Source organism: Schistocerca piceifrons, chromosome 8 (genome assembly GCF_021461385.2).
Source record: "Schistocerca piceifrons isolate TAMUIC-IGC-003096 chromosome 8, iqSchPice1.1, whole genome shotgun sequence".
Taxonomy (NCBI): domain Eukaryota; kingdom Metazoa; phylum Arthropoda; class Insecta; order Orthoptera; family Acrididae; genus Schistocerca; species Schistocerca piceifrons.
In genome coordinates, this window is record NC_060145.1 from 6,025,828 (window position 1) to 6,050,188 (window position 24,361).

At 44.0% G+C, this 24,361-nt stretch overlaps 1 protein-coding gene across 2 annotated transcripts in view; it reads right to left on the reverse strand.

Moving 5' to 3' along the window:
• LOC124712545 (protein argonaute-2-like) overlaps positions 1-24,361 on the reverse strand; it is a 303,522-nt gene that overhangs the window by 111,896 nt on the left and 167,265 nt on the right. For both annotated transcript variants that reach the window (XM_047242853.1, XM_047242854.1), the window contains exons 13-14: positions 14,839-14,957; positions 14,563-14,747 (exon numbers count right to left, since the gene is read on the reverse strand). In XM_047242853.1, coding sequence (XP_047098809.1) covers positions 14,563-14,747; positions 14,839-14,957 — 304 coding nt within the window. The remainder of the gene's footprint in view (positions 1-14,562; positions 14,748-14,838; positions 14,958-24,361) is intronic.

A 24,361-nucleotide genomic window follows, 5' to 3' on the forward strand; every position in this document is an offset into this window, starting at 1 on the left:
AAGGGCTAGTAGAAATTCTTGGGTAACAAAAGAAATATTGAATTTAATTGATGAAAGGAGAAAATATAAAAATGCAGTAAATGAAGCACGCAAAAGGGAATACAAACGTCTCAAAAATGAGATCGACAGGAAGTGCAAAATGGCTAAGCAGGGATGGCTAGAGGACAAATGTAAGGATGTAGAGCCTTATCTCACTAGGGGTAAGATAGATACAGCCTACAGGAAAATAAAAGAGACCTTTGGAGAGAAGAGAACCACTTGTATGAATGTCAAGAGCTCAGATGGAAACCCAGTTCTAAGCAAAGAAGGGAAAGCAGAAAGATGGAAGGAGTATACAGAGGGTCTATATAAGGGCGATGTACTAGAGGACAATATTATGGAAATGGAAGAGGATGTAGCTGAAGATGAAATGGGAGATATGATACTGCGTGAACAGTTTGACAGAGCACTGAAAGACCTGAATCGAAACGAGGCCCCGGCAGTAAACAACATTCCATTAGAACTACTGACGGCCTTGGGAGAGCCAGTCCTGACAAAACTCTACCATCTGGTGAGCAAGATGTATGAGACAGGTGAAATACCCTCAGACTTCAAGAAGAATATAATAATTCCAATCCCAAAGAAAGCAGGTGTTGACAGATGTGAAAATTACCGAACTATCAGTTTAATAAGTCACGGATGCAAAATACTAACGCGAATTCTTTACAGATGAATGGAAAAACTGGTAGACGCTGACCTCAGCGAAGATCAGTTTGGATTCCGCAGAAATGTTGGAACACGTGAGGCAATACTGACCCTACGACTTATCTTAGGAAATACATTAAGGAAAGGCAAACCTACATTTATAGGATTTGTTGACTTAGAGAAAGCTTTTGACAATGTTGACTGGAATACTCTCTTTCAAATTCTAAAGGTGGCAGGGGTAAAATACAGGGAGCGAAAGGCTATTTACAATTTGTACAGAAACCAGATGGCAGTTATAACAGTCAAGGGGCATGAAAGGGAAGCAGTGGTTGGGAAGGGAGTGAGACAGGGTTGTAGCCTGTCCCCAATGTTATTCAATCTGTATATTGAGCAAGCAGTACAGGAAACAAAAGAAAAATTCGGAGTAGGTATTAAAGTCCATGGAGAAGAAATAAAAACTTTGAGGTTCGCCGATGACATTGTAATTCTGTCAGAGACAGCAAAGGACTTGGAAGAGCAGTTGAACGGAATGGACAGTGTCTTGAAAGGAGGGTATAAGATGAACATCAACAAAAGCAAAACGAGGATAATGGAATATAGTCGAATTAAGTCAGGCGATGCTGAGGGAATTAGATTAGGAAATGAGACACTTAAAGTAGTAAAGGAGTTTTGCTATTTGGGGAGCAAAATAACTGATGATGGTCGAAGCAGAGAGGATATAAAATGTAGACTGGCAATGGCAAGGAAAGCGTTTCTCAAGAAGAGAAATTTGTTAACATCGAGTATAGATTTAAGTGTCAGGAAGTCGTTTCTGAAAGTATTTGTATGGAGTTTAGCCATGTATGGAAGTGAAACATGGACAATAAATAGTTTAGACAAGAAGAGAATAGAAGCATTGAAATGTGGTGCTACAGAAGAATGCTGAAGATTAGATGGGTAGATCACGTAACTAATGAGGAGGTATTGAACAGAATTGGGGAGAAGAGGAGTTCGTGGCACAACTTGAAAAGAAGAAGGGACCAGTTGGTAGGACATGTTCTGAGGCATCACGGAATCACAAATTTAGCCTTGGAGGGCAGTGTGAAGGGTAAAAATCATAGAGGGAGACCAAGAGATGAATACAATAAGCAGATTCAGAAGGATGTAGGTTGCAATAAGTACTGGGAGATGAAGAAACTTGCATAGGATAGGGTAGCATGGAAAGCTGTGTCAAACCAGTCTCAGGACTGAAGACCACAACAACAACAACAACAACAGATGCTTAACAGTAAACTATTGTAGCAGTACGTGGAGTTTCACCGACTAACTATTAATTAGGCTTATCGAAGGTTAAATAATAATGCACTGGCCATATAACTGTGTAATACTGGAGGTTGTGTAAAGTAAAAATTAAAGTACTGTGAAACACACCTGTTGGCTACATGATTTACAGTAGTGTGTGTTGGAATCCACAACCCATTTTTCAGCCAGTGTAGCAATGCAGTACGTCGACACCAAGGACAAGCATCAATCGACAAACAAAATAATTATAGCACGTGGAATTGCCACAAACAGCCGCGACTACAGGGCGAGAAGACAACGCAAAGTAAGTTGCGCATCACAACATTACCTCGCGCAACTGAAGCAACGGGAGTAAATTAACTGGTGGTGCAGATTGTGTTCTATACTTACGTAATTACAAACAGTAAAGTAAATGTCACTGCCAGACCCTGCTTACTTAGTAGCCTAATTTTATAACTACAGTTAATACAACTGCAGAACTGTATTTACCTTAGCTTATATTTCATTATTTTCTTCTGTTATGTGATCTTGTATATTATGTGTGCTTCTGAGTACAAATTACAGCATTGAATACATATGGGTTGTAGCTTGGCTATGGTTACTGCCATCCATTCTGTGCTATGAGTGTTACTGTGATTTGTTTATTTCTTGCTTGGGTGACTCATTTGTGGCTCGGTGTGGCAAACCATGAGGTTGGTGCAACTGCAGTAGATAGGGAGCTGAAAGGAAACTCTTTCAGGTGAAAGTAATCAGGTGGAGATGAAAACAGAAGCAAGTAGTAGTGAAATGTCGAAGGATTCCGGTACAGGGGACAGTAGCTTATCAACAGAGATGGGAAGTCTGAATGCAGTGTTGTCACCAATCATGGAGACGCTCAAACGTGATGTGTGCAAACTTATGTCTGATCTGTCCATTGTTGACATGCTAAAAACATTATTGCATGATAACAAAATATTATTGCATGACAACAAACAATTAAAGGAAGGTATTAAGTGCCAGAAAGAAGATATTAGGCAATCAGTAGACAACCAGAGAATATTATTGCAAGATAACAAACAATTAAAGGAAGATATTAAGCAATCGGTAGAGCAGATAAACAAATAACTGAGTGAGAAGATCGACGAGACTAATGAGTCTCTAAAGAAGCTGGCTGAGTCAAGTCATCAAAGGATAGTTGAACTTACCGTTCAGTTTGAGGAGAACATTGCAGTAAGTACTAAACATTTGGGAAGGGTAGAATCGGACGTCAAAGAAGTGAAGAAAGAACTTACTAAAAAGGTTGAGGTTTCAGACAAGCATTTCAAACGACTGGATGAGGAATTGAAACACTGTAAACACAGGATATCAGCTGTTGCACTAAACCCGGATGCTTACGCACAGTGAGTAGAAGAAGAGGTGTACAGTGAGCTAGGCAAGACTAAGGAACAGGTCGGTCAGGAGGTGGAGAACCAAATGAAATCACTATTACGTAATGGAAGCATTGCAGGAGGTAGTTTAATTGGTATACAAAATGATGTCTTTCTTTGTATAGGGAAGTTTAAGAACTTTGAACCGAATGGAAGATGGCGTCCCACAGATTTCCTAGATCAATTTAAGGGCATGTTACCTGAATTATGGGATGAGCAGAGGAAGGTACACTTTGTTGCAGCAAGATTGGAAGGTGAAGCTGTTACCTGGGGTATGAGGGTAGGTTGTAAGTGTACAACCTTTGCTGAATTTGAAAGGCAATTTTTGCAACAATACTGGTCGCGATGGAACCATAATGAAGTATGTAACAGTCTATGCCAAGGTAGAAGGTTTGAGAGAGGGTGTGACCAGAACTTAAAGAAATTTTTTCAAGATTATTATGAGAGGAACTGGTATTTAGATGAACCAATGGCAACAGAAGCAACAGTGTCCCCGATCATAAGTAAACTACCGACTGGAGTTCAGGGTAAGTTGCTAGCAGTCCCTAGAGACGACAAAGAGGCAACAAAGTCAGCTTTAGGACAATAGACACGATGTAAGAGTCATGAGGAACAGGAGGAGAAGATGATAGAAGAGTATCAGGGAACAGTGAATCCAATACAGATACCCATTCAAACCATAACAGTAGACATAATGGATGACATAGGAATAACAATAATAATAATGGCAGGAGACATTACGGTGGTTTCTGTGGCCATGGTGGGCACAGAGGACAAAGCGGTGGCTACAGATATCAGAGCTCAGGGCACAATGCATCAGATGACCAGGTGCGAAACTGGAAACATAGCAAGTGGAAAGAACATATAACATATTTAAGGGTGTAATCAACAGCCTATCTCATGCCTCGAGGGCAAACACCATGTGGAAAACTTTAAACTATACCACATTGAGCAAGATTGATGACTGACTAATATACTGCATGTGACATGACTGAATCTGTATATATGTCCGCTGCTGTTGTCCTTATGTACAAACATTCATTTCTGATTATTATGAGGTTTTATGAGGACACACTAATTGAGTGAGACTTAACTAGGATGTGTTACTGCCATGTGCAATATTATAATTTTTCTTCACTTTCTATCTGTTCAGTGTAGACTATATTTATTATGTTTCTTCCTTCTCATACATGATAAGGTTTGGGTGATTATTAGTGTATATAGATTGTGCTATCCAAAAGGTTTTTAATTTTTAAAAAATCCTTATTACACCTGCTTAATGATTGTGTACCGCTATTTTTGTATTATTCACCAGTTACTGAGTAGCCAATGTGTTTATGATGTCAGATAGAACACTGTAATGTCTACTGTAGTAGTAATAGGCTTTGAGTAGGTTGAATAAGCATTGCTAGGATGACACTGAGAGCGTCATTAGCCTATTTCATGCACACCAATGGACGGATTACCACGAGGCGAGAGTGGCGAGCAGACAACTATACTGCACATCTACCTGTCGGTGCAGATCCGACACTACAACCAATTTCAACCGTTTCAGTGCAAAGAATGCTCCCTTGTGACGCAGTGTTGTGAGTAGTGAAACAATTTTTTTTTCTGGATTTGACGACCTAGTGCTGATGGAGGTTCTCTAGTTTTTGTGCCTAATAGTGTCATCAGTGATCTGGAGTAGCAGTGAACAAATGTGGTTTTTTTGTCTCTTTCTTTCAGGGACCTGTATCTCATATATAACCTCTTGTATTTGTGAACCTTTCTATTTCAGAGACTTAATATTCTTGCGTCTTATTATATTAACCCTTTGTTTATCCACTGTATTGTAACTGTGTTTTGTGATACAGGTTGCATTGTAGGTAGGGTTATTTTATTATGTACATTTTCCTCTATTTTGACAACTGTTTACTTACTGTTCTTTATGTTACTATGATTGTGAGTAACTCATGTCTCGTCCACAATGTGGCAATGGATCTATACCAGGGGGATGAGGCAGTATAACCCCTCCCTCTGCACCATGTCATTAACCACTTGTGGGAGAAAATTCTCTAAATTTTCAATATTCTCTTCGACAATTCGAAAACATTTTCTTGTGGGAATGTAAGCTTATCACCATATTGCTGGCTTGGTTGCAGAGTATCTTTGCAAGCGGCTCCATTTTGCAGAGCTGAACATGGGCACAGAGCTGTAATGTTGTGCTGTGGGTAGCTCTACATGTGAAAGGCATTATTATGGAAGTTCAAGTATTGCTACAAGTGCTGTTACAGTGAAGTAATGAGATATGGAAGTGGATTCAGAGCAAAGTGCATAAAGAAGTAATTAAATACGAGCAGTGCCACCGATAATGTGCTCGAGTATCTGCCCGTTGCGTGTTGTATCGTACAACATCAATCATCCGCTTCGTGCTCCATCTCCGAGAATGACCTAATGTCAGTCACCAATATAGTTTACCACAAAAGAAAGCATTCAAGTGCCAGTGTCTTGTAGCGAGCGTTAGAACATGCATTCGGTCACCGTGGTTCTGCATCATCAACAATCAGCCGCGCCGCGGCGGTTACACGCACGCTCGTACAAGTGAGAAATGTGAACTGTAATTTAACTTTATGAACAGCGTTATATTATTACAAGTGTCAACAAGGTCTGGTACCACACACCTGTGTGTACATGACGAGTGTTACAAACTCTTCTTCGAATATTCGGATTCTGCAACATCAACGATCACCTGCATCGTGTCGGTTAGGCGCACGCTCATCCACATGATAATTGTGGACAGATAATCATCAAGAATGTGAAATGGCATCAACACTTATGAGAAAGTGAGCAGTGCAACCTGTGATTTTCTTATCGTCTCAGAATATAGTGGTTCATACCAGAGTGTAGGACAGTGTTGTGTTTAATGTTGAGTGGCTGCCCTTAACCCGCTTGCATATTTGGATAGATAAATTCAGGCGAGCCAGCAGCAGTGTGGAGCAGAACAATACGACCACCACGCGAGTGTCAGGTATGTGGTGTGGACAGGGCGCACGGCCGAAGCGAGAGCCAGTTTAAGGGACCCCCACAATTTGTACCCCCGGGCATGTTACAACCTCTGTGTTAGTTATTCAGCCTAACTTCTTGTCTCTACTGTTTATCATTCATGTTTTAACTTCTTTTTAAGACTACAGGACATGGCTATAAAAAAATGGGACTATAGCTATAAAACATACTAAACAACGTATATATGTAATTAATTACTGCCATCCTCAATATACTGCCCTCCCCCATCCCTACAATGCTCCATGCGAATTTTCCACTAACAAAAATAGTGCTGCAAGTCTTTCTCTGTGAGTTCCTTGATGATGAATGCCACTTTCTCTTTCACTGCTACAACGGGCTGAAATCTTGTTCCTTTTAATACAGACTTGACCTTAGGCAATAGATGAATGTGACATGGTGCTAGATCAGGTGAATAAGATGGGTTGTCTAACACTGCGATGCTGTACTTTGCTACAAACCTCTTAACAGACAATGTAGTACAATCCAGTGCTTTTTTTGATGCAGAAACTAAAGCTTGTTCTTCCACAGTTGGGGATGTTTCTTCCTTATTTTCTCATGCATTTGAGCAAGAAGCTCATGGTAGTAATGTTGATTAATAATCTGATCTTCAGGAACCCAGTGATTTGCTCATTAGGGCTTTTTTCACTAATGGTGAAGTTAAGCCATTTTAGTGCATGAATCGGTGCTTAGTTTCTGGATCATAAGTGAAAAACCAAGATCCATCACATGTTCTCACTCTTTTCAATAAATTAGGATCATTTTCAGTGGTATTCAAAGTGCAAGTACAAACATTTTCACACACTTCTTTTTGTTCTATCGTGACAATTTTTGGTACCAGTTATGCATGCACTTTTCTTGTGTCAATTCCTACAGTTTCAGCAACCAATGCAGTACTCAGCTGACAGTCAGATCAAATCAGATTACCTACTTTTTCGATATTTTCATCCGTTTTTGACGTTGAAGGATATCCTGGGCTTCAGTCATCTTCATTGCGTTCTCGGCCAACTTCGAAACACTTGAAACACAAAAACTCACATATGTGATAAATTGTCTTTTAGTAAAAGATGGGTTTCAGCAGTAGTTTTTCCAAGTTTAAGTGAAACTTCACAACTGTTCATTGCACTACTACACTCATGCTCATAAATTAAGGATCATGCTGGTACATGGTGAAACAACACTCTGGTGGGCAGTTTGCAGGTTTAAATCACTTCGGGATATGACCATGTGGTGCATTTGACTTGCAGTCATCACACGGTGATGCTGGCAGCAGTCCATATACACAGATGTGTGTTGGTGCATGTCAGAGTACGGTACAGTGAGTAAGTGCGCAGACGTTTTCAGATGTGCTAATGGTGACTGTGTGTTGAAAATGGCTCAAAGAACACATATTGATGACGTTATGAGGGGTAGAATACTAGGGTGACTGGAGGCTGATCAAACACAGCAGGTCATAGCACGGGCCCTCCGTGTGCCACAAAGTGTGATTTCAAGATTATGGCAACGATTCCAGCAGACGGGAAACATGTCCAGGCACTACAGTACGGGATGTCCACAGTGTACAACACCACAAGAAGATCAATATCTCACCATCAGTGCCTGCAGACAGCCACGGTGTACTGCAGATAGCCTTGCTCGGGATCTTACCGCAGCCACTGGAACAGTTGTCTCCAGACAGAAAGTCTACAGATGACTGAACAGACATGGTTTATTCACTCGGAGACCTGCAAGGTGCATTCCACTGACTCCTGGTCACAGGAGAGCCCGTAAAGCCTGGTGGCAAGAACACAGTACACGGTCATTGGAACAGTGGTCCTGGGTTATGTTCACGGACGAATCCAGGTATAGTCTGAACAGTGATTCCCGCCGGGTTTTCATATGGCATGAACCAGGAACCAGATACCAACCCTTTAATGTCCTTGAAAGGGACCTGTCTTTGACAGAGGAACTGTTACAGGTCAGGTGTATCAGGACATCATTTCGCACTAGTATGTCCACCTTTTCAGGGGTGCAGTGGGTCCCACCTTCCTCCTGACGGATTATAACGCATGGCCCTACTGAGCTGCCATCGTGAAGTAGTACATTGAAACTGAAGATATCAGGCGAATGGCGTGGCTTGCCTGTTCTCCAGACCTAAATCATATCGAGCATGTCTGGGATGCTCTCGGCCAATGTATTGCTGCACGTCTTCAAACCCCTAAGACACTTCAGGAGTTCAGACAGGCACTGGTGCAAGAATGGGAAGCTATACCCCAGAAGCTGCTCAACCACCTGCTCCAGAGTATGCCAACCCATTGTGCGGTCTGTGTACGTGTGCATGGTGATAATATCCCATACTGATGTCAGGATACATGCGCAGGAAACAGTGGAGTTTTATAGCACATGTGTTTCAGGACGGTTTTCTCAACTGATCACCAATACCGTGGACTTATGGATGTGTGTTGTGTATGTTCCCTATTTGTTGTTGTTGTGGTCTTCAGTTCTGAGACTGGTTTGATGCAGCTCTCCATGCTACTCTATCCTGTGCAAGCTTCTTCATCTCCCAGTACCTACTGCAACCTACATCCTTCTGAATCTGCTTAGTGTATTCATCTCTTGGTCTTCCTCTACGATTTTTACCCTCCACGCTGCCCTCCAAAGCTAAATTTGTGATCCGTTGATGCCTCAGAACATGTCCTACCAACCGATCCCTTCTTCTGGTCAAGTTGTGCCACAAACGCCTCTTCTCCCCAATTCTATTCAATACCTACTCATTAGTTATGTGATCTACCCATCTAATCTTCAGCATTCTTCTGTAGCATCACGTTTCGAAGCTTCTATTCTCTTCTTGTCTAAACTATTTATTGTCCATGTTTCACATCCATACATGGCTACACTCCATACAAATACTTTCAGAAACGACTTCCTGACTTTTAAATCTATACTCGATGTTAACAAATTTTTCTTCTTCAGAAATGCTTTCCTTGCCATTGCCAGTCTACATTTTATATCCTCTCTACTTCGACCATCATCAGTTATTTTGCTCCCTAAATAGCAAAACTCCTTTACTACTTTTAAGTGTCTCATTTCCTAATCTAATTCCCTCAGCATCACCCGATTTAATTTGACTACATTCCATTATCCTCGTTTTGCTTTTGTTGATGTTCCCTATGTGCCTATGTTATTAGCGCCAGTTTTGTGTAGTGCCACATTGTGTGGAACCACATTCTGCAATTATCCTTAATTTATGAGCATGAGTGTATTAATTTCACTTATCATTTTTCTGGCAAAACAAAATAATAAGTCTTACACAAATTAAGGCCATGGCCACAATGAAGTAGGTACCTGCATTTTGAAAATTGTCATCCCTCGACACCAAAAAATCCCTCCGATTGAGCCAGGCCACTTGGAGATGGCACTTCTGCAGTGACAAGAACTCCCTTGCCCAGTGTGCTTCAAGTCTCACAGACAAGCGCTATCCCCCAGACATAGTCTGCAAACAGAACGCCTGTGCCATTTCCCAACACAGCCCCCTTCGTCACCCAACTGGAACAGCTGAACCACACCCTTTGCCAGGGGTTTGATTACTTATCATCATGCCCTGAAATGAGGGACATCCTACCCGAGATACTTCCCACCCCTCCTAAAGAGGTGTTCCATCACACACTCAAATTCCACAACATCCTAGTCCATCCCTATGCCACTCCCAATCTCAACCCCTTGCCACAAGGATCATATGCCTATGGAAGACCAAGGTGCAAGACCTGCCCAATACACCTGACCAGCACTTCCTACTCCACTCCTGTGACGGGCTTATCCTTTCCCGTCAGGGGCCGGGCCACCTGTGAATGCAGCCACGTCATTTACCAGCCCTGGTGGAATCATTGCACAGCTTTTTATATTAGAATGACTAGCAACCACCTGTCCTCTAGGATGAATGGTCCATCAACAAAATACGGCCAAGAACAAAGTAAACCACCCTGTGGCCCAACATGTAACCGAACATAACATGCTCGATTTCAATAGTTGCTTCACTACCTCAGTCATATGGAGCCTCCCCTCCACCACAAGTTTTTCTGAACTGTACGGATGGGAGTCATCTTTACAACACATTCTCTGCTCCTGTAATTACCCGGCTTCAGCCTACAGAAAAATATTATCGCCACACCCTCCACTAAACCGTTTCCACCCCCTATGTCCTATCACCTCCTCCCCATTCTCATCTCTCAACCCCGTTGTTTGCCAACATCTCCCAATCCACCTGCCCACCTTTCCCCAATTCTGTCCTTTTTGCTCCATTTTTCCCACCTCCTTGTCCACAACCTCCTGACGATATATCCGTCACCTTTCTACCACACACTCCACAAGAGAGCGCTCCTCTTTTACCCCACCCTTACACTGCTATACCTTCTGCTCCCAGCTTCCCTGCCCCTTGAGACTCCTGCTTTAACCCATGTGATACCTGCATTCTGGTCCACACTGCAGGAGTTGGCAGTCATGTGTATGTGAGTTGTATTTGCTTGCTTGTGTGAATGAAAAAAGGTGTGTGTCTCTCTTTTTCCACTGAAAGCTGTGGACGTAAGTTTATGTGTAAGTGTCTTTTAGTTGTGCCTCGCTACATTCCATCTAATTATAATTTCGAGTAGTATCTACAGACAAATTTGTCTGACAGCAAGTGTTTTACTTTTAAAAACCATTCAGGCATATCCCTGTTTTAAAAAAATCTTAGAAGGTTTATCCAGTTGTTTCTTTTTTACCATGAATATGACTATTTATCATTATGAAGTATGAACAACCGATGTTTCTATTTCAACTTTGACACTTAGGCAGCTATGGGGAAGGTTCAAATGAAAAACTGCCTGTCAAAACTGTGGTTCAGATGGATAGAGCATCTGCATTGTAAGCAGGAGATCCCGGGTTAGAATACCGGTCAGGGCACACATTTTCAACATGTCGCCAATGATGTATAACAATGCCTGTTTGCAGCTAGGGTGTCAGTGTCAATTTAATTTTCATTTCAAATCGAAAAAGTTTCTCAGTTTCTCCTCGTCAACACCTTCTATTCTCTAGAAGAATTTCTATTCTTGTAATGTGTAAAAGGTGGTAGGTACTCTAATGCTACTCCAACTGCAGTTCTGGCTAAAATACTTCTCATTGCGAGGGATTCATCGTAGTATGGGAGTGAGATTTGCCTGAATTTCAGATGTGATGAAAATTTGGATGTTAAAATAACATGTTCCAACACAATGATGAGTCCTTTTAACAGCATATGTATTTTCCAAAAGCATTTACAAAGATGTGCACACACAAAGCGTTTTCTACAAACATGACATAAACAGTTTTCTACCAACACGACTGCATCATTTACATTGGCTAAACTGTGACTGACTCCAAGTGCTTTGCACCACTCAATATACCCCCTGTCTTAACAATTTATGTTCTTTGGCCTATTGTCAAAAACAATTGCATTTCCTGATTTACACACATCAAAAAAAGTTTTGCATCACCTCGGTTCCCAGAGTTCTGGAACCTGTACAGAAAATTGGAATAGAGATCAACATAAACATAATTTCTGCCCTTTTTATTGCTCATGAAAACCACACATTGCATGTTGTACCACCATACAGTGAGACCTTCAGAGGTGGTGGTCCAGACTGCCGTACACACCGGTACCTCTAATACCCAGTAGCACGTCCTCGTGCATTGATGCATACCTGTATTCGTCATGGCGTACTATCCACAAGTTCATCAAGGCACTGTTGGTCCAGATTGTCTCACTCCTCAACGGCAATTCGGCGTAGATCCCTCCAGAGTGGTTGGTGGGTCACTTCATCCATAAACAGCCTTTACGGTTCATGTCTGGAGAACATGTTGGCCACTCTAGTTGAGCGATGTCATTATCCTGAAGGAAGTCATTCACAAGATGTGCAATACGGGGTTGCTAATTGTCATCCACGAAGACGAATGCCTCACCAATATGCTGCCGATATGGTTGCACTATCGGTTGGAGGATGGCATTTGTGTATGGTACAGCCGTTACAGTGCCTTCCATGACCACTAGCAGCTATGTCAGCCCCACATAATGCCACCCCAAAACAGCAGGGAGCCTCCATCTTGCTGCACTCGCTGGACAGTGTGTCTAAGGTTTTCAGCCTGATCGGGTTGCCTCCAAACACATCTCCAACGATTGTCTGGTTGAAGGCATATGCGACACTCATAGGCGAAGATAACATGATGCCTACCCTGAGCAGTCCATTTCGCACGTTGTTGGGCCCATCTGTACCGCACTGCATGGTGTTGTGATTGCAAAGATGGACCTTGACATGTACATCGGGAGTGAAGATGCGCATCAAGCAAACTACTGTGCACAGTTTGAGTCGTAACACGACGTCCTGTGGCTGCACAAAAAGCATTATTCAACATGGTGACGTTGCTGTCAGGGTTCCTCTGAGCCATAATCCATAGGTAGTGGCCATCCACTGCAGTAGTAGCTCATGGGCGGCCTGAACGAGGCATGTTATCGACAATTCCTGTCTCTCTGTATCTCCTCCATGTCCGAACAACATCGCTTTGGTTCACTCCGAGATGCCTGGACACTTCCCTTGTTGAGAGTCCTTCCTGGCACAAAGTAACAATGCAGACGCGATCGAACCATGGTATTGACTGCCCACCCGTGGTTGAACTACAGACAACATGAGCTGTGTACCTCCTTCCTGGTGGAATGACTGGAACTGATCAGCTGTCAGAACCCCTCTGTCTAATAGGTGCTGCTCATGCATGGTAGTTTACATCTTTGGGCTGGTTTAGTGACGTCTCTGAACCGTCATACAATATCCACAGTCAACGTCTGTCTTCAGGAGTTCTGGAAACCGGGGTGATACAAAACTTTTTTTAACGTGTGTATAATGAAAAGTCAGTGATTTACAACAAACTGTTAGTACACTTTTAAAGACAATAAATGATGGTCCATTCTGAATACAGTTTTAAATACTGTTCTTTTGACTTTTGTGTGGAAGTTTGGTTATGAAGTTACAATAACAATACCTATCACAAATTCATTAATTATATCTTGATTTCACATTTGATTTTATGCCTAACACTAATTGAGGTACAGTACAAAATTCCAAAATGGAATTTCAGGTTAAAGTTCTGCATGATAATTTCGTAGTATCAAAATGACTGAAAATCAATAGTGTTTACTTCTGAATGTTCAAGAATTGTTAATGAAAAAGTTACTTACAACTGATCTAATTGGTTTTTCAGTATCGACATAATACATAAAGTGCACAAGTCACATTAAATACATCAGATGACTGATAAATCGTCCAAAAGTCTATCTTTTAGGTAAGTTGAAATGTAAGGATTTTGGTAATTAATTATTGGTTTAATGACAACACAGATATTTCTCCTAACATTTCAACAGGAATGTAGTAATGTAATCATGAGAATGAAATTCTAAATGTTGCTGAAATTTATGACAGAATGTTTATTCACAACATCAGGTATTCTATCTAATTACAACTTTCTGTTAATTACAGTTAAATGCTCTGAAATAATGTTAATGATGTTTATTTGGTATATAAGAGAATGATGCAGTTTAACTTGCTGACAGAAATTAAGAAAAACCATAACAACTTTTGTCCATTAGATATTGTGGACCGAATAAAATACAGTCTGCTAAACTTTTAGTGGTATTGAAGCATTCATTAACTACCCTATAAATAGTCCTATTACAATAGGAATTACTCACTCACAACTGTACATGTTAAAAAACGCTTATAAATGTCTAGCAAATAGCCATATTTAAAATTTAATTTGCGATGTGAATGGAAAATGACTTGTTCCATATCATTATGATTTGTCGTGCAGAATGATTCATGGAACATGAAACTAATTAACAAATTACTGTCAATTCCTAAACAGTAGTATTCTCTCACATGGAAAAAGACAAGATTCAAATTAAAAAAAAACATCATTTTTAATCTGAGTACTATCATTTTATTACTATTTACAATATTAAAATTATTGTCATTCTTTAAGTATTATTCTCTCTCACTCTTGTTATTACACTGAAACACACACACACACACACACACACACACACACACACACAGAGAGAGAGAGAGAGAGAGAGAGAGAGACGATACAATGTACGTCCAATTTTCAGACTTACCATAGTCCACACGTCTATCATCAATAACAACAACAGCAAGTTCTGTTCCTGAGTTTTTCAAACTCTCCAGTAGGCCACTCAGTTTGTATGGTTGAAACCTTCTATCCAATGGAATAACATCCTGTGGTGCGCTGATCGCCATTCCCAATTTTTTACCCACATCTTTCATTTGCTCACCAAATCTCCTTGAGAAAGAGACATATCATAAACACACAAACTAAATAAAAGCTTCTAAATTTTATTACAAAAGATTTATACTAAATGCTGAGGAATTACCATAGATCATCTGTGGAGATACGTGTACGATAATTGATAATCACCCAATTCTCCAGTGACCTGCTCCTTAGAAAAGGCTGTGCCTGCCATTTACCTCCATCTGGTTGAACCTTTCTTTCCTAGAATATGAGAATTCATCACATATTATTCTCACTAGTTATGAACAGAAAAGTTATGAACTGGCTCAGGCACACTTATATATATGAAGAGGAATGGAATCATGGAGAAAAGGTATAACTGTTTCTCCATAACTGGAAGAAGACTACAGGTGGTGATGAGTATGATACAATATTACAAATAATGGGTAAATTGAGAATGTTGTTCTGGAGAAACAGGGAAATTAAGTAATTTTACTGCAACTCCCATTGTCATGTGCCCAAGGTGGAAAATAAGGAACGTACTTTACTTTTTGAAAATCAACAAGACCTATAAATAAAATTTGCAGGAAAACACATTACCATAGTCCAGATAGACATGATGCCCACACCTACCGCAGTATTAAAAGTGTGGCGTCGATGGTTCGTATCGACCACGAAACTTAATATCTGTGAACTCTAAGTGCTCTGTCGAGCCTCCATCTTAACTTTACTTTAGTCAGTTCTTTGTTATACTTCACTCTGTACGGACACAGTGGCAAGTGTAAATACATATGAGCAACAACATATTTGGTAATTAAGTTTTTTATATCCCAATTACCGATTCCGTTCCCATAGTGGTGACCCTGCAGCTCGTTTGTGTTTCGTGTCTTCCGCGCCGGTGTTTATGCTACAGGTTATATGCACTACGCAATGACCACGCCAAACAATTGTTCAAATATTTGGAAGCACAACTCCACTCACCGAGTTTTGTCGTTTCTTCGCCAATGGCGTATTCATCATTTACGCACAGTGATTCGCATTCTCAACCAACACTGTGTGTAACCTCACTAATTTTCAATGGTCAATAACTATGCTTTTAGAGCAAACAATGGACTCAGGCTTTGTGTCACCGGATTATGACCATCCGACAGTGAAGTGTGAACTGAACAATATTTCGAATTGTGTCTCTTCAAATCGAGTGTTTCAAGAACAAAGTGATCTGCATTCGAAAACGTGTTTAGTTACCCACCGGCATGTTACATCAGTTACTGTCGGACCATGTGCAACACTGTCATTACTACAAACCGCACCATCTGGGCCTACCAAGCCGGCCTCTGACTTAGCCTCAGGTCAGCCACTACCCCAGAAGACACCGAAGCCGCCGTCGTCACCCCCTCCTGGTCACCTGCCGAAGCTATCGCCCTTATATGAGGACAACCCGGCAACGCGGTTCACGCTTGTCGAGCATCTGTTCGAGTTACATCATGTGTCTGACGACAACTCAAAGTTTCTCGGCCTCGTCACACACCTCCACAACCACTCGGATTTGATTTGTGACCTGCTCCTTTTGCCGCCACCTGCACCAAAATACGAGTTTGCAAAGAAGGCTATAATGGAACGACTTGCCTGTTCACCACAAGATTTAATAATCAAGATTCTGTACGACGAGCACCTGGGGGAACGCACCCCCTCACAACTCTGGCGCTGCCTTCGACTGCTCGTGAACGAGCATACCGTGCCTGATACCATGCTATGGGCTGGTGTGGTCTGCCAAACTACCTACCAATGTACAGATCCGTCTGTTACCACACTCGTTCGAGTCCATCAGCTCCTACATAAGCATCACTGACCAGTTGTATTTGCTGCTGCGACAACATCTGTCGGTTCATTCTACACCATTCGTCGGCACAGCCACCGCTGCATACCGACCTTCTGCCGGCATAGGCAGGGCTCACAGTACCGCCACCTTGTCTGCTTCTCCTGGCAGCATTGGCTCACTCTATCCACTGTCCGAGCACTCCAGGATCGCCCACGCACCTTACGTACCGGTCTATTTACCGGAACAAATCAATGAGGACAAGCCGCCCGCACTGTCACAGTCTCCACCTCCTCCTCACCCTTTCTGCTGGTACCATAAAGTGTTCAGCGACGACGCCAAGAAGTGCAGGTTGCCACGCCAACACCCAAACACCGAGTCCTGCGGGGAACCTAGCACGCGTCCTCTTAAATTACATTTCGTTCACTCGTCCGCCCCGCCGAGTGGTCGTCTCTATGCGACCGTCATTCCATCAGGTCTAGCTTTTCTGGTCAACACTGGTGCTGACATGTCGATCATACCTACTTCGATGGCTCCACCCGCTTCTTCACAGACAAAGTCACTTCTATGAGCTCTCAACACGTCGACAATACGTACCTCAGGCTCAGTAAAGGTTACGGTGACTCCATCTCCTTCTCTAAATTTTCCATGGGCGTTCTACATTGCCGACATCGATGAACCGATCCTCGGTATGGATTTTCTGTCTCATTACGAATTATCTCTGAACGTCATACAGGGTTCAGTGCTCCACCATCCTACGAACACTCACATACTGTGCACCTGCACTTATGTGCAACGCTCTGTTTCCACCGCAACATACGATATCCTACGCGAGTGCTCCGCCCTCGTGGGCAACATTGTGACCTCCGTTACTGACCTACTGTCAGAACACGACTCAGCGATGCAACTCCACCTGGGCAACAAGAAGCTGAAACAACCACTTACAGTGAGCTCGTCGCGGCTCGCATCTTGCTTCTGCAACTGCATTTCCATGGCACCGCCACCTAAACAAGATAGCTCGCCCAAGCCTACCTCAAACTCTCACCAGGTTAGTCCACAAACTTTACTTGCGTGTTACGTTCTAACCCCATCGCGATCGCCTCATCCAGTGCCATGTGTTTCAAACAATGCTGCTAATGACAGCAGCGTGCACATTGTGGCCACACCCACCTCTCAGACAGCTGCTGTGCGTGTTGATAAACATTCCCCCTCTCTCGCTCACTGGCCACATGACTCAGTGGCCATTGTGGCCCTACGTGTGATTCCTGCACTGCTCTCACCCGCTCGGTTGTCCAGTACAAGGTTAACAGTGGACAGTCGCCACCCATTCCCCTTTGCTCAGTGCTGCACGCGCACCCACCCCCTCCACGCAAGCGCACAACAAGAGACATGTGACTTTCGTGCTACCTGTCCCCACTTGCGCTTAACGGCTATGCCTCATCGCGCCCTGCTCGTCCGAAGACTCAGCACCGGGACGTTAACCAATCTTATGTGCATTTCTCAGTTTCTTCTGTCACTGATGGAATGACACACAAGATAGTTACCACTGTCGGCCCTCCTATTAGGCATAAGGTCTGACGCCTAAACCCTATCAAGTTGCGTGCGGCCCAGCAGCAGATTATGATCTTTTGGCGGCAGGTGTTCTGCAACCTCCAGACAGCAAATGGTCTTCGCCAATCCACCTCATCCCCAAACACGATGGATCTTTTCGAATGTGTAGCGATTACAGGTGCTTAAATGCTTGTACCGTCACGGACAATCCCCCAGTGCCAAACATCAATGACTTCACTCATATGTTATCAGATACCACAATTTTCAGTGTTATTGACTGCAAACACGCCTACCACCAGATTCCCATGGCGCAAGAAGATATTCCTAAGACAGCTATTATCATACCGCTCGGTTTATTCCAAAACCACTTCATGCCGAGTGGCTTAAAGAACGCGGCACAAAAGTGGTAATGTTTCATTGACTCTATCTTGCGACAGTTCGAGTTTTGCTTTGCTTCTCTGGACGACATTCTCATTTTCAGCAGCTCAGCGGAGGAACATGAAAATCATCTGTCTACGGTCCTCCAGACTTTGAACTCCAACGGTATCGAGGTCAACAAAGACGAGTTTCAGTTGCGCCAGGCGTCAGTCTCCTTCCTAGGTTACACCGTCTCCGCTGACGGAATAAAGCCTCCCAAATCTCATGTTACTTACAAACAGCTACGCCATTTCCTCGGCACTATCCATTACTATCCTCGCCATCTGCCTTCCGCCGCCGCTGTTGAGGCACCACTGATGGACGCGCCATCAGGCAAACAAAATTCCTGTATCAAACCCGTCTCTTGGACTGTTCCAATGCTGGAGGCCTTCAAGGCTCTGAAGACTTCTTTAGCTCACGCGGTGACACTCGCCCACCCGAGTTATTCATCACTACGGATGCCAGTGACATCGCGGTGGGGGCAGTGTTGCAACAACGCAAGGGCGACACGGTTTCTCCCCTTCATTTCTTCTCGAAGAAACTATCTACAGTTCAGAGAAAATACTCCGCATTTGGTAGAGAGCTCCTTGCTGTTTACGAGGCAATCAAACATTTCCGCCCCAATATCAAGGGATGTTCGCTTTTCGTCCTCTCCGATCACAAACCACTAGCAGAAGCATTCAGCAACCCACCTGAGGACACACCCACTTGTCGTTACCATCACTTTGATCTAGTTTCTCAACTCACAATGGACATCTGTTACATCAAGGGTGCAGATAACGTCGCTGCAGATTTCTTCTAGCGGATCAGTGCTGTTTCCCGCATTGTTGATCTTTCCGATCTGGCCTCCCCCCAAGCTTCTGATGAACATTCTCAGGCTCTCCACTCTCCTATGAGACCCGTAAACATCACTTGTTTTCACAAAGGCAAAACTTCCTGACGTTTCTGACGAGGTGCAATGTGATTCTTCAACCGGCAGACTACGCCCTTTGCTCCCATCCGGGCTGCGCCAACAATTTTTCGACACCCTGCGTAACCTAGCCCACCCAGGCGTTCGAGCCACTACACGTCTCATGCCAGAACGTTTTGTATGGAATAATATCAAACGGGACTGTCAAACCTCGGCGTGTTGCTTCGCTTGCCATCGCAACAAAATCAGCCGCCACACCTCCCTACCTCTGCTGCAGGACGATTCTGTCACGTACATATTGATCTGATCCCGCCTCTTCCTCCTTCGGAGGGCCATAGATATAGACCATTTGTCTCGCTGGATCGAGGCTGTCCCTCTCCCTAACGTTATCTTCCGAGATGGTAGCCAAGGCTTTCATTGGCGCATGGATCGCTCGTTCAAGTGCCTGACCACTCTCACCACCAATCAGGGTCGACAGTTCAAATCCTCCCTTTTCACCATCCTCTGCAATATCTGCGGTATTAAAAGAAATACACACTACCTCCTATAACCTACAAAGCAATGGGTTGGTGGAGAGATGGCACCGCACCCTCGAGACGGCCCTTCGATGCCACGATTGTCTCTGGTCAGAAGCTCTGCCGTGGGTGCTACTTGGTCTACACTCGACCTATAAACCTGACCTACAGGGGACTATATCCAAATTTGTTTCTGGCGAGAATCCGGTCCTACCGGGGGAACTTATTCCTCCCCAGGTTAGCGAGGATCTTCCCCCCTCACCAGATTTCATTAGCCAGATGCGCACACATTTTCAACAAATGTGTTTGCACCTGCCCATCAGTCACTCACCACCCAGAACGTATGTTCCCATTGAACTCTCTTACTGCTCCCACGTCAGGCTACTTGATGATGCAGTTAGGCAGCCTCTTCAACCTCCTTATCTTGTCCCCTAAAAGGTCCTGTGGCAGGGGGGACATGACTTTTGATATCACGATTAAAGACCACACACAGACAGTTTCTCTGTATTGCCTAAAACCAGCTTTCGTCGACCCTGATGGTCTCACACTGCCACAGTCAGACTCTGCAGGTGATCCATCCTTGATTGAGAACAAAGACGTGGTCCCATCAACCTCACCACACACCTCTTCCGCCGAAGACTGTTCGCCACCGTTCGCTGGTTTCCCGACCTCGCCCCCTGTCTCACCCCGAGCAGGTTTTGCACCCTCACCTCCAACGTCGGAGACACACACACCTACTATCAATTTGGCCTGCAGTGTGCCACCACACCGTGAAGCCGCACAGTGAAGCTCCAATCATTCCATATGACATTTGGGTGAATGCAAATGTTTCTTGCAGCTGTTGGGAGACAGTCTGAGCACATGCTTAAGTGAAGCATAAAGATATGTTTAATTAAGAGAAGTATCTATTTTATGTTACAGGTAGACGCCAGATTATTTGCAGTGTACAAATATTGACAGTAACACTGGCCCTTTCTGGTCTGAGCAATGTTTGGTAAAGTCAAGGGCAGTGTCACGGGGGATACACCAGTTCCTGTCAGATCACCAAAGTTAAGAACAATAGCTGTGGCCAGTACTTGGATGGGTGACTGTCCGGGTATGCTACATTGCAATTCCATACCTTTTGACAGTCTCTCATGAAGTGAGAGCATGCGAGATTGTTTCTAGTGATCTGTTCGTCAGATGGGGACATTAAGCTTGGCAGCCTCCTAGATGCTGTTCGAGACAAGTAGGCTATGCACAGGCACAGGCCTTCACCCTCTCCCTTCTGCCATCATTTCAACACAAACATGGCACTACACTACACACACACCATTTGAGTCATCTACAATCTACAGATACACTAACACACACAACTCTCATACTTCACAAAGGGGTTCTTCAGGGTCTGGCACCCATTCATACCATACAACATGCCTCAACACAGCTCAATTAGACCTTTACTTCCTAATATAATTTTGTTTGTTTTCTGTTTCATGTGGAGTTCACAAGATTGTGATAATGGGGCATCTTACGTCTCTGTGGATGCAGTGCTTTGCAGTGCAGGTCAACGCAGTCTTTTAACTGACCGCCAATGGCCACGAGAAGACGAGACCCACATTGTCAAGAGCCTCCCTGCATCTTATTACAATAATTAAAAATAATGGCAATTGAAATCTTTGTAACTGAGCTTGTAATTACTTCGATGAAAAGGTTTGGTCTCTGTCACGAATCGGTTGATGGTGGACATGATTCATTCACTGCTCATCATCATCATTTCCATTTTGAGGAATTGTGCCAACTTCCTGATCCATCTTCAAAGGTTATTGTTGAGCCTATGGAAACTCCCTTTGTTCACCCCAACTGACGGCAGCAGGCAACATGCCTGCTGGCCAATGTGTCACCATGTTTCTCCACCAACCATGCTGATCACTTGTGCTGCAGAGAGATCTTTGACTGTTCCAAGGTATCATCCCAAGGCCATGCCCTTGACAGCTCACCTCACACAACACCATGTGGCTTTTGACATTAGCTGCCACACTTCACCAGAGTTCATGTTAACAGCACGGGTTTGCATTTGTATTGAGTTTCCGTACTTGCTAGCAGTTTGGAATGTGAGAGGTTCTACCATGTCTCCCATGCTCCATCCTCAAGCTGTGTTTCCTCAAAGGCTTTTTGTCATGATTCTATACCCCCCCCCCCCCCCCACGCATGTCCATCCTCGGTATCAGCACCTGGATTCCTAAGTGCAGTAAAATGTTTACTGTGCAGTGAGGCCTAGTGAGTGCCAGAAGTACCAGGAGGCTTACATTACCATTTCATTCTCAGCCCCTTCGGTATCCATTTACCCCCAAGAGCACCCAGAAACATGTTTCTTTTGTCCGACACTGCTGACATCCTTCACCACCAGGTGAGTCCATCTTTGTCCTGATTCCCATTCCCCTGCTTTTATTTGTGTACACATTTCACCTATATGAACACTGTTCCCATGATACCTTACACTAATCCCCTCTTCAGTGTTTGTTTGTTCGAGTCACCAAATGTTGCCACACCAAATGCTGTAACCTGTTAATTGCTCTGTCCTGTTTAAAAGACTCCAACATGAGCAAGGGCTCCCCTTAATTCCAAAAATGCAAATTCATTATCCTATTCTTTAGTATTAGTAGTAGTTAAGTCTTCTGGAATAAATAATGCAAATCACCTCATGTGTTTCCTTCAGTGCATTTAGTTAATTGTTATTTATTCTTGCCATATTTGTGTAAGCCTGGAAACTTACCAGCCCTTAAAAGTGGAGTTAACATTAAGTCATTCCTTCATTGGTGACCCCTGAAGAGTCTTACTACCACATCATGCTGCTTTTTACTTTATTCATTTGGCATGCACTATGTGTTTCTGAGGGCAATTACTTTCCATTAGGTTGACAGTGCACATCATTCCACTCGCACCCCCCCACTCTCTGCTTGCACTTCTCATCACCACCCCCCACTCACACCCCCTACCCTCAGTGTACACCACCATTCTCCACCTGCACCCCTTTCTCAACTTGCGCCACCATTCTCATCCCACAACCTCACCCATCCACCACCCCCACCATTTGCTGAGTGGACTGTACACACCATAATACAGCCTTAGCACCACATGCTCAGACCCGTCACTGTTTTACCAGGCATCGTGCTGAACTCTCTCTTTTGCAGCAACACACAATAGATATTTCATTGATGGTCCACACTATGAGTGTCCTGATGTTATTGCCGCATGTCCCCAATACTGCAGCTGTCACACCCGACGAACCCCCAGCCAGCCCATTATTCCTCCCAACCCTGTGTCCAGGAGCACTTCAAGAGGTTTTAGAATTCCACACACACCTGACAGCACTAAAGAACAGCTTGGCTCTGATAGCCAACAGGGCCATGGGCCTCGTGCCAGCTCACCCAGCTGAACCTCCTCCTGCTCATGTGGCCACCCATTTGCCCCATCAACCAGTGGCATCCAGGCTTGTGGTTTGCTTCCATCAAGGCAGTTTTCACAGGGTGTTCTATCACGGGCAATACAACGAAGTTGAAGATAGCTGTTGGCACCTCCACCTGACCACCAATGTACAGGTTCAAGATGTCATTAAACACCCCCCACACCCCCCCCCCCCCCCCCCAACCATAAGGCAGCTACATTAAACTAAAAGAGCATATAATTTCCAGCTTCATACTTGCAACGGACATGCGATTTATTATCCTCCAAATGAGTGTAGTGACATGCGGCTATCTCTGTTGCTGAGTCACATCCAAGCACTCCCCAAACTGTGCGTCCTCCATGTAGGTCTGTTTCTAAACTGCTGGCTCGTCCACTGTCCTCTCCCCATGCAGGCTGTCCTGGCCTCACACACCCATTTATCATTAGGCGATGCAACCGTCTTGGATGACAAACTGTTTGAGACTCTGAATTCTTTCCCAGCCACGGCTGTAATGCATACCACTGGGTATCATTCCACCGATGCCACTGCCAGCTGCCAGCATGGTGGCTGTTCTCCTGTACCCACTGCCCCATCCCGAGCCTCCGTGCACGTCGCGTCAGTCACCCCCCCCCCCCCCCCCCCCACCATTAGTGACCTCCATCTAGCATCCCTGCCCCTGTCCTCTGCCAGATTATAGTGCACCCAAGCTCTGAGGTGGCAGCAGTTAGAGCCAGTGTCACCTGTGTACGCCTCGACCACCCTCTGCCAGGTACTGACCGCTTCCACTTGCACGACATCGGCCCCTGCCAGAGCAGTTCTAGCTTCCCCTTTGATGACCATCACAAACTTACTGCAGTGTGCTGGCCCCATTCTGGGCGTCAATTTTCTCAGCCATTACTTCCTACTGGCCAACTTAGCGAAGCATCATTTACGAGGCAGCACCTATGGCTGGTCTGTCAGCCATGTGTTTTGCCATGAAACAGCTGACAATTTTAGGCCTATCTGCTGAGCCCCTTGAAGAATTTCCCC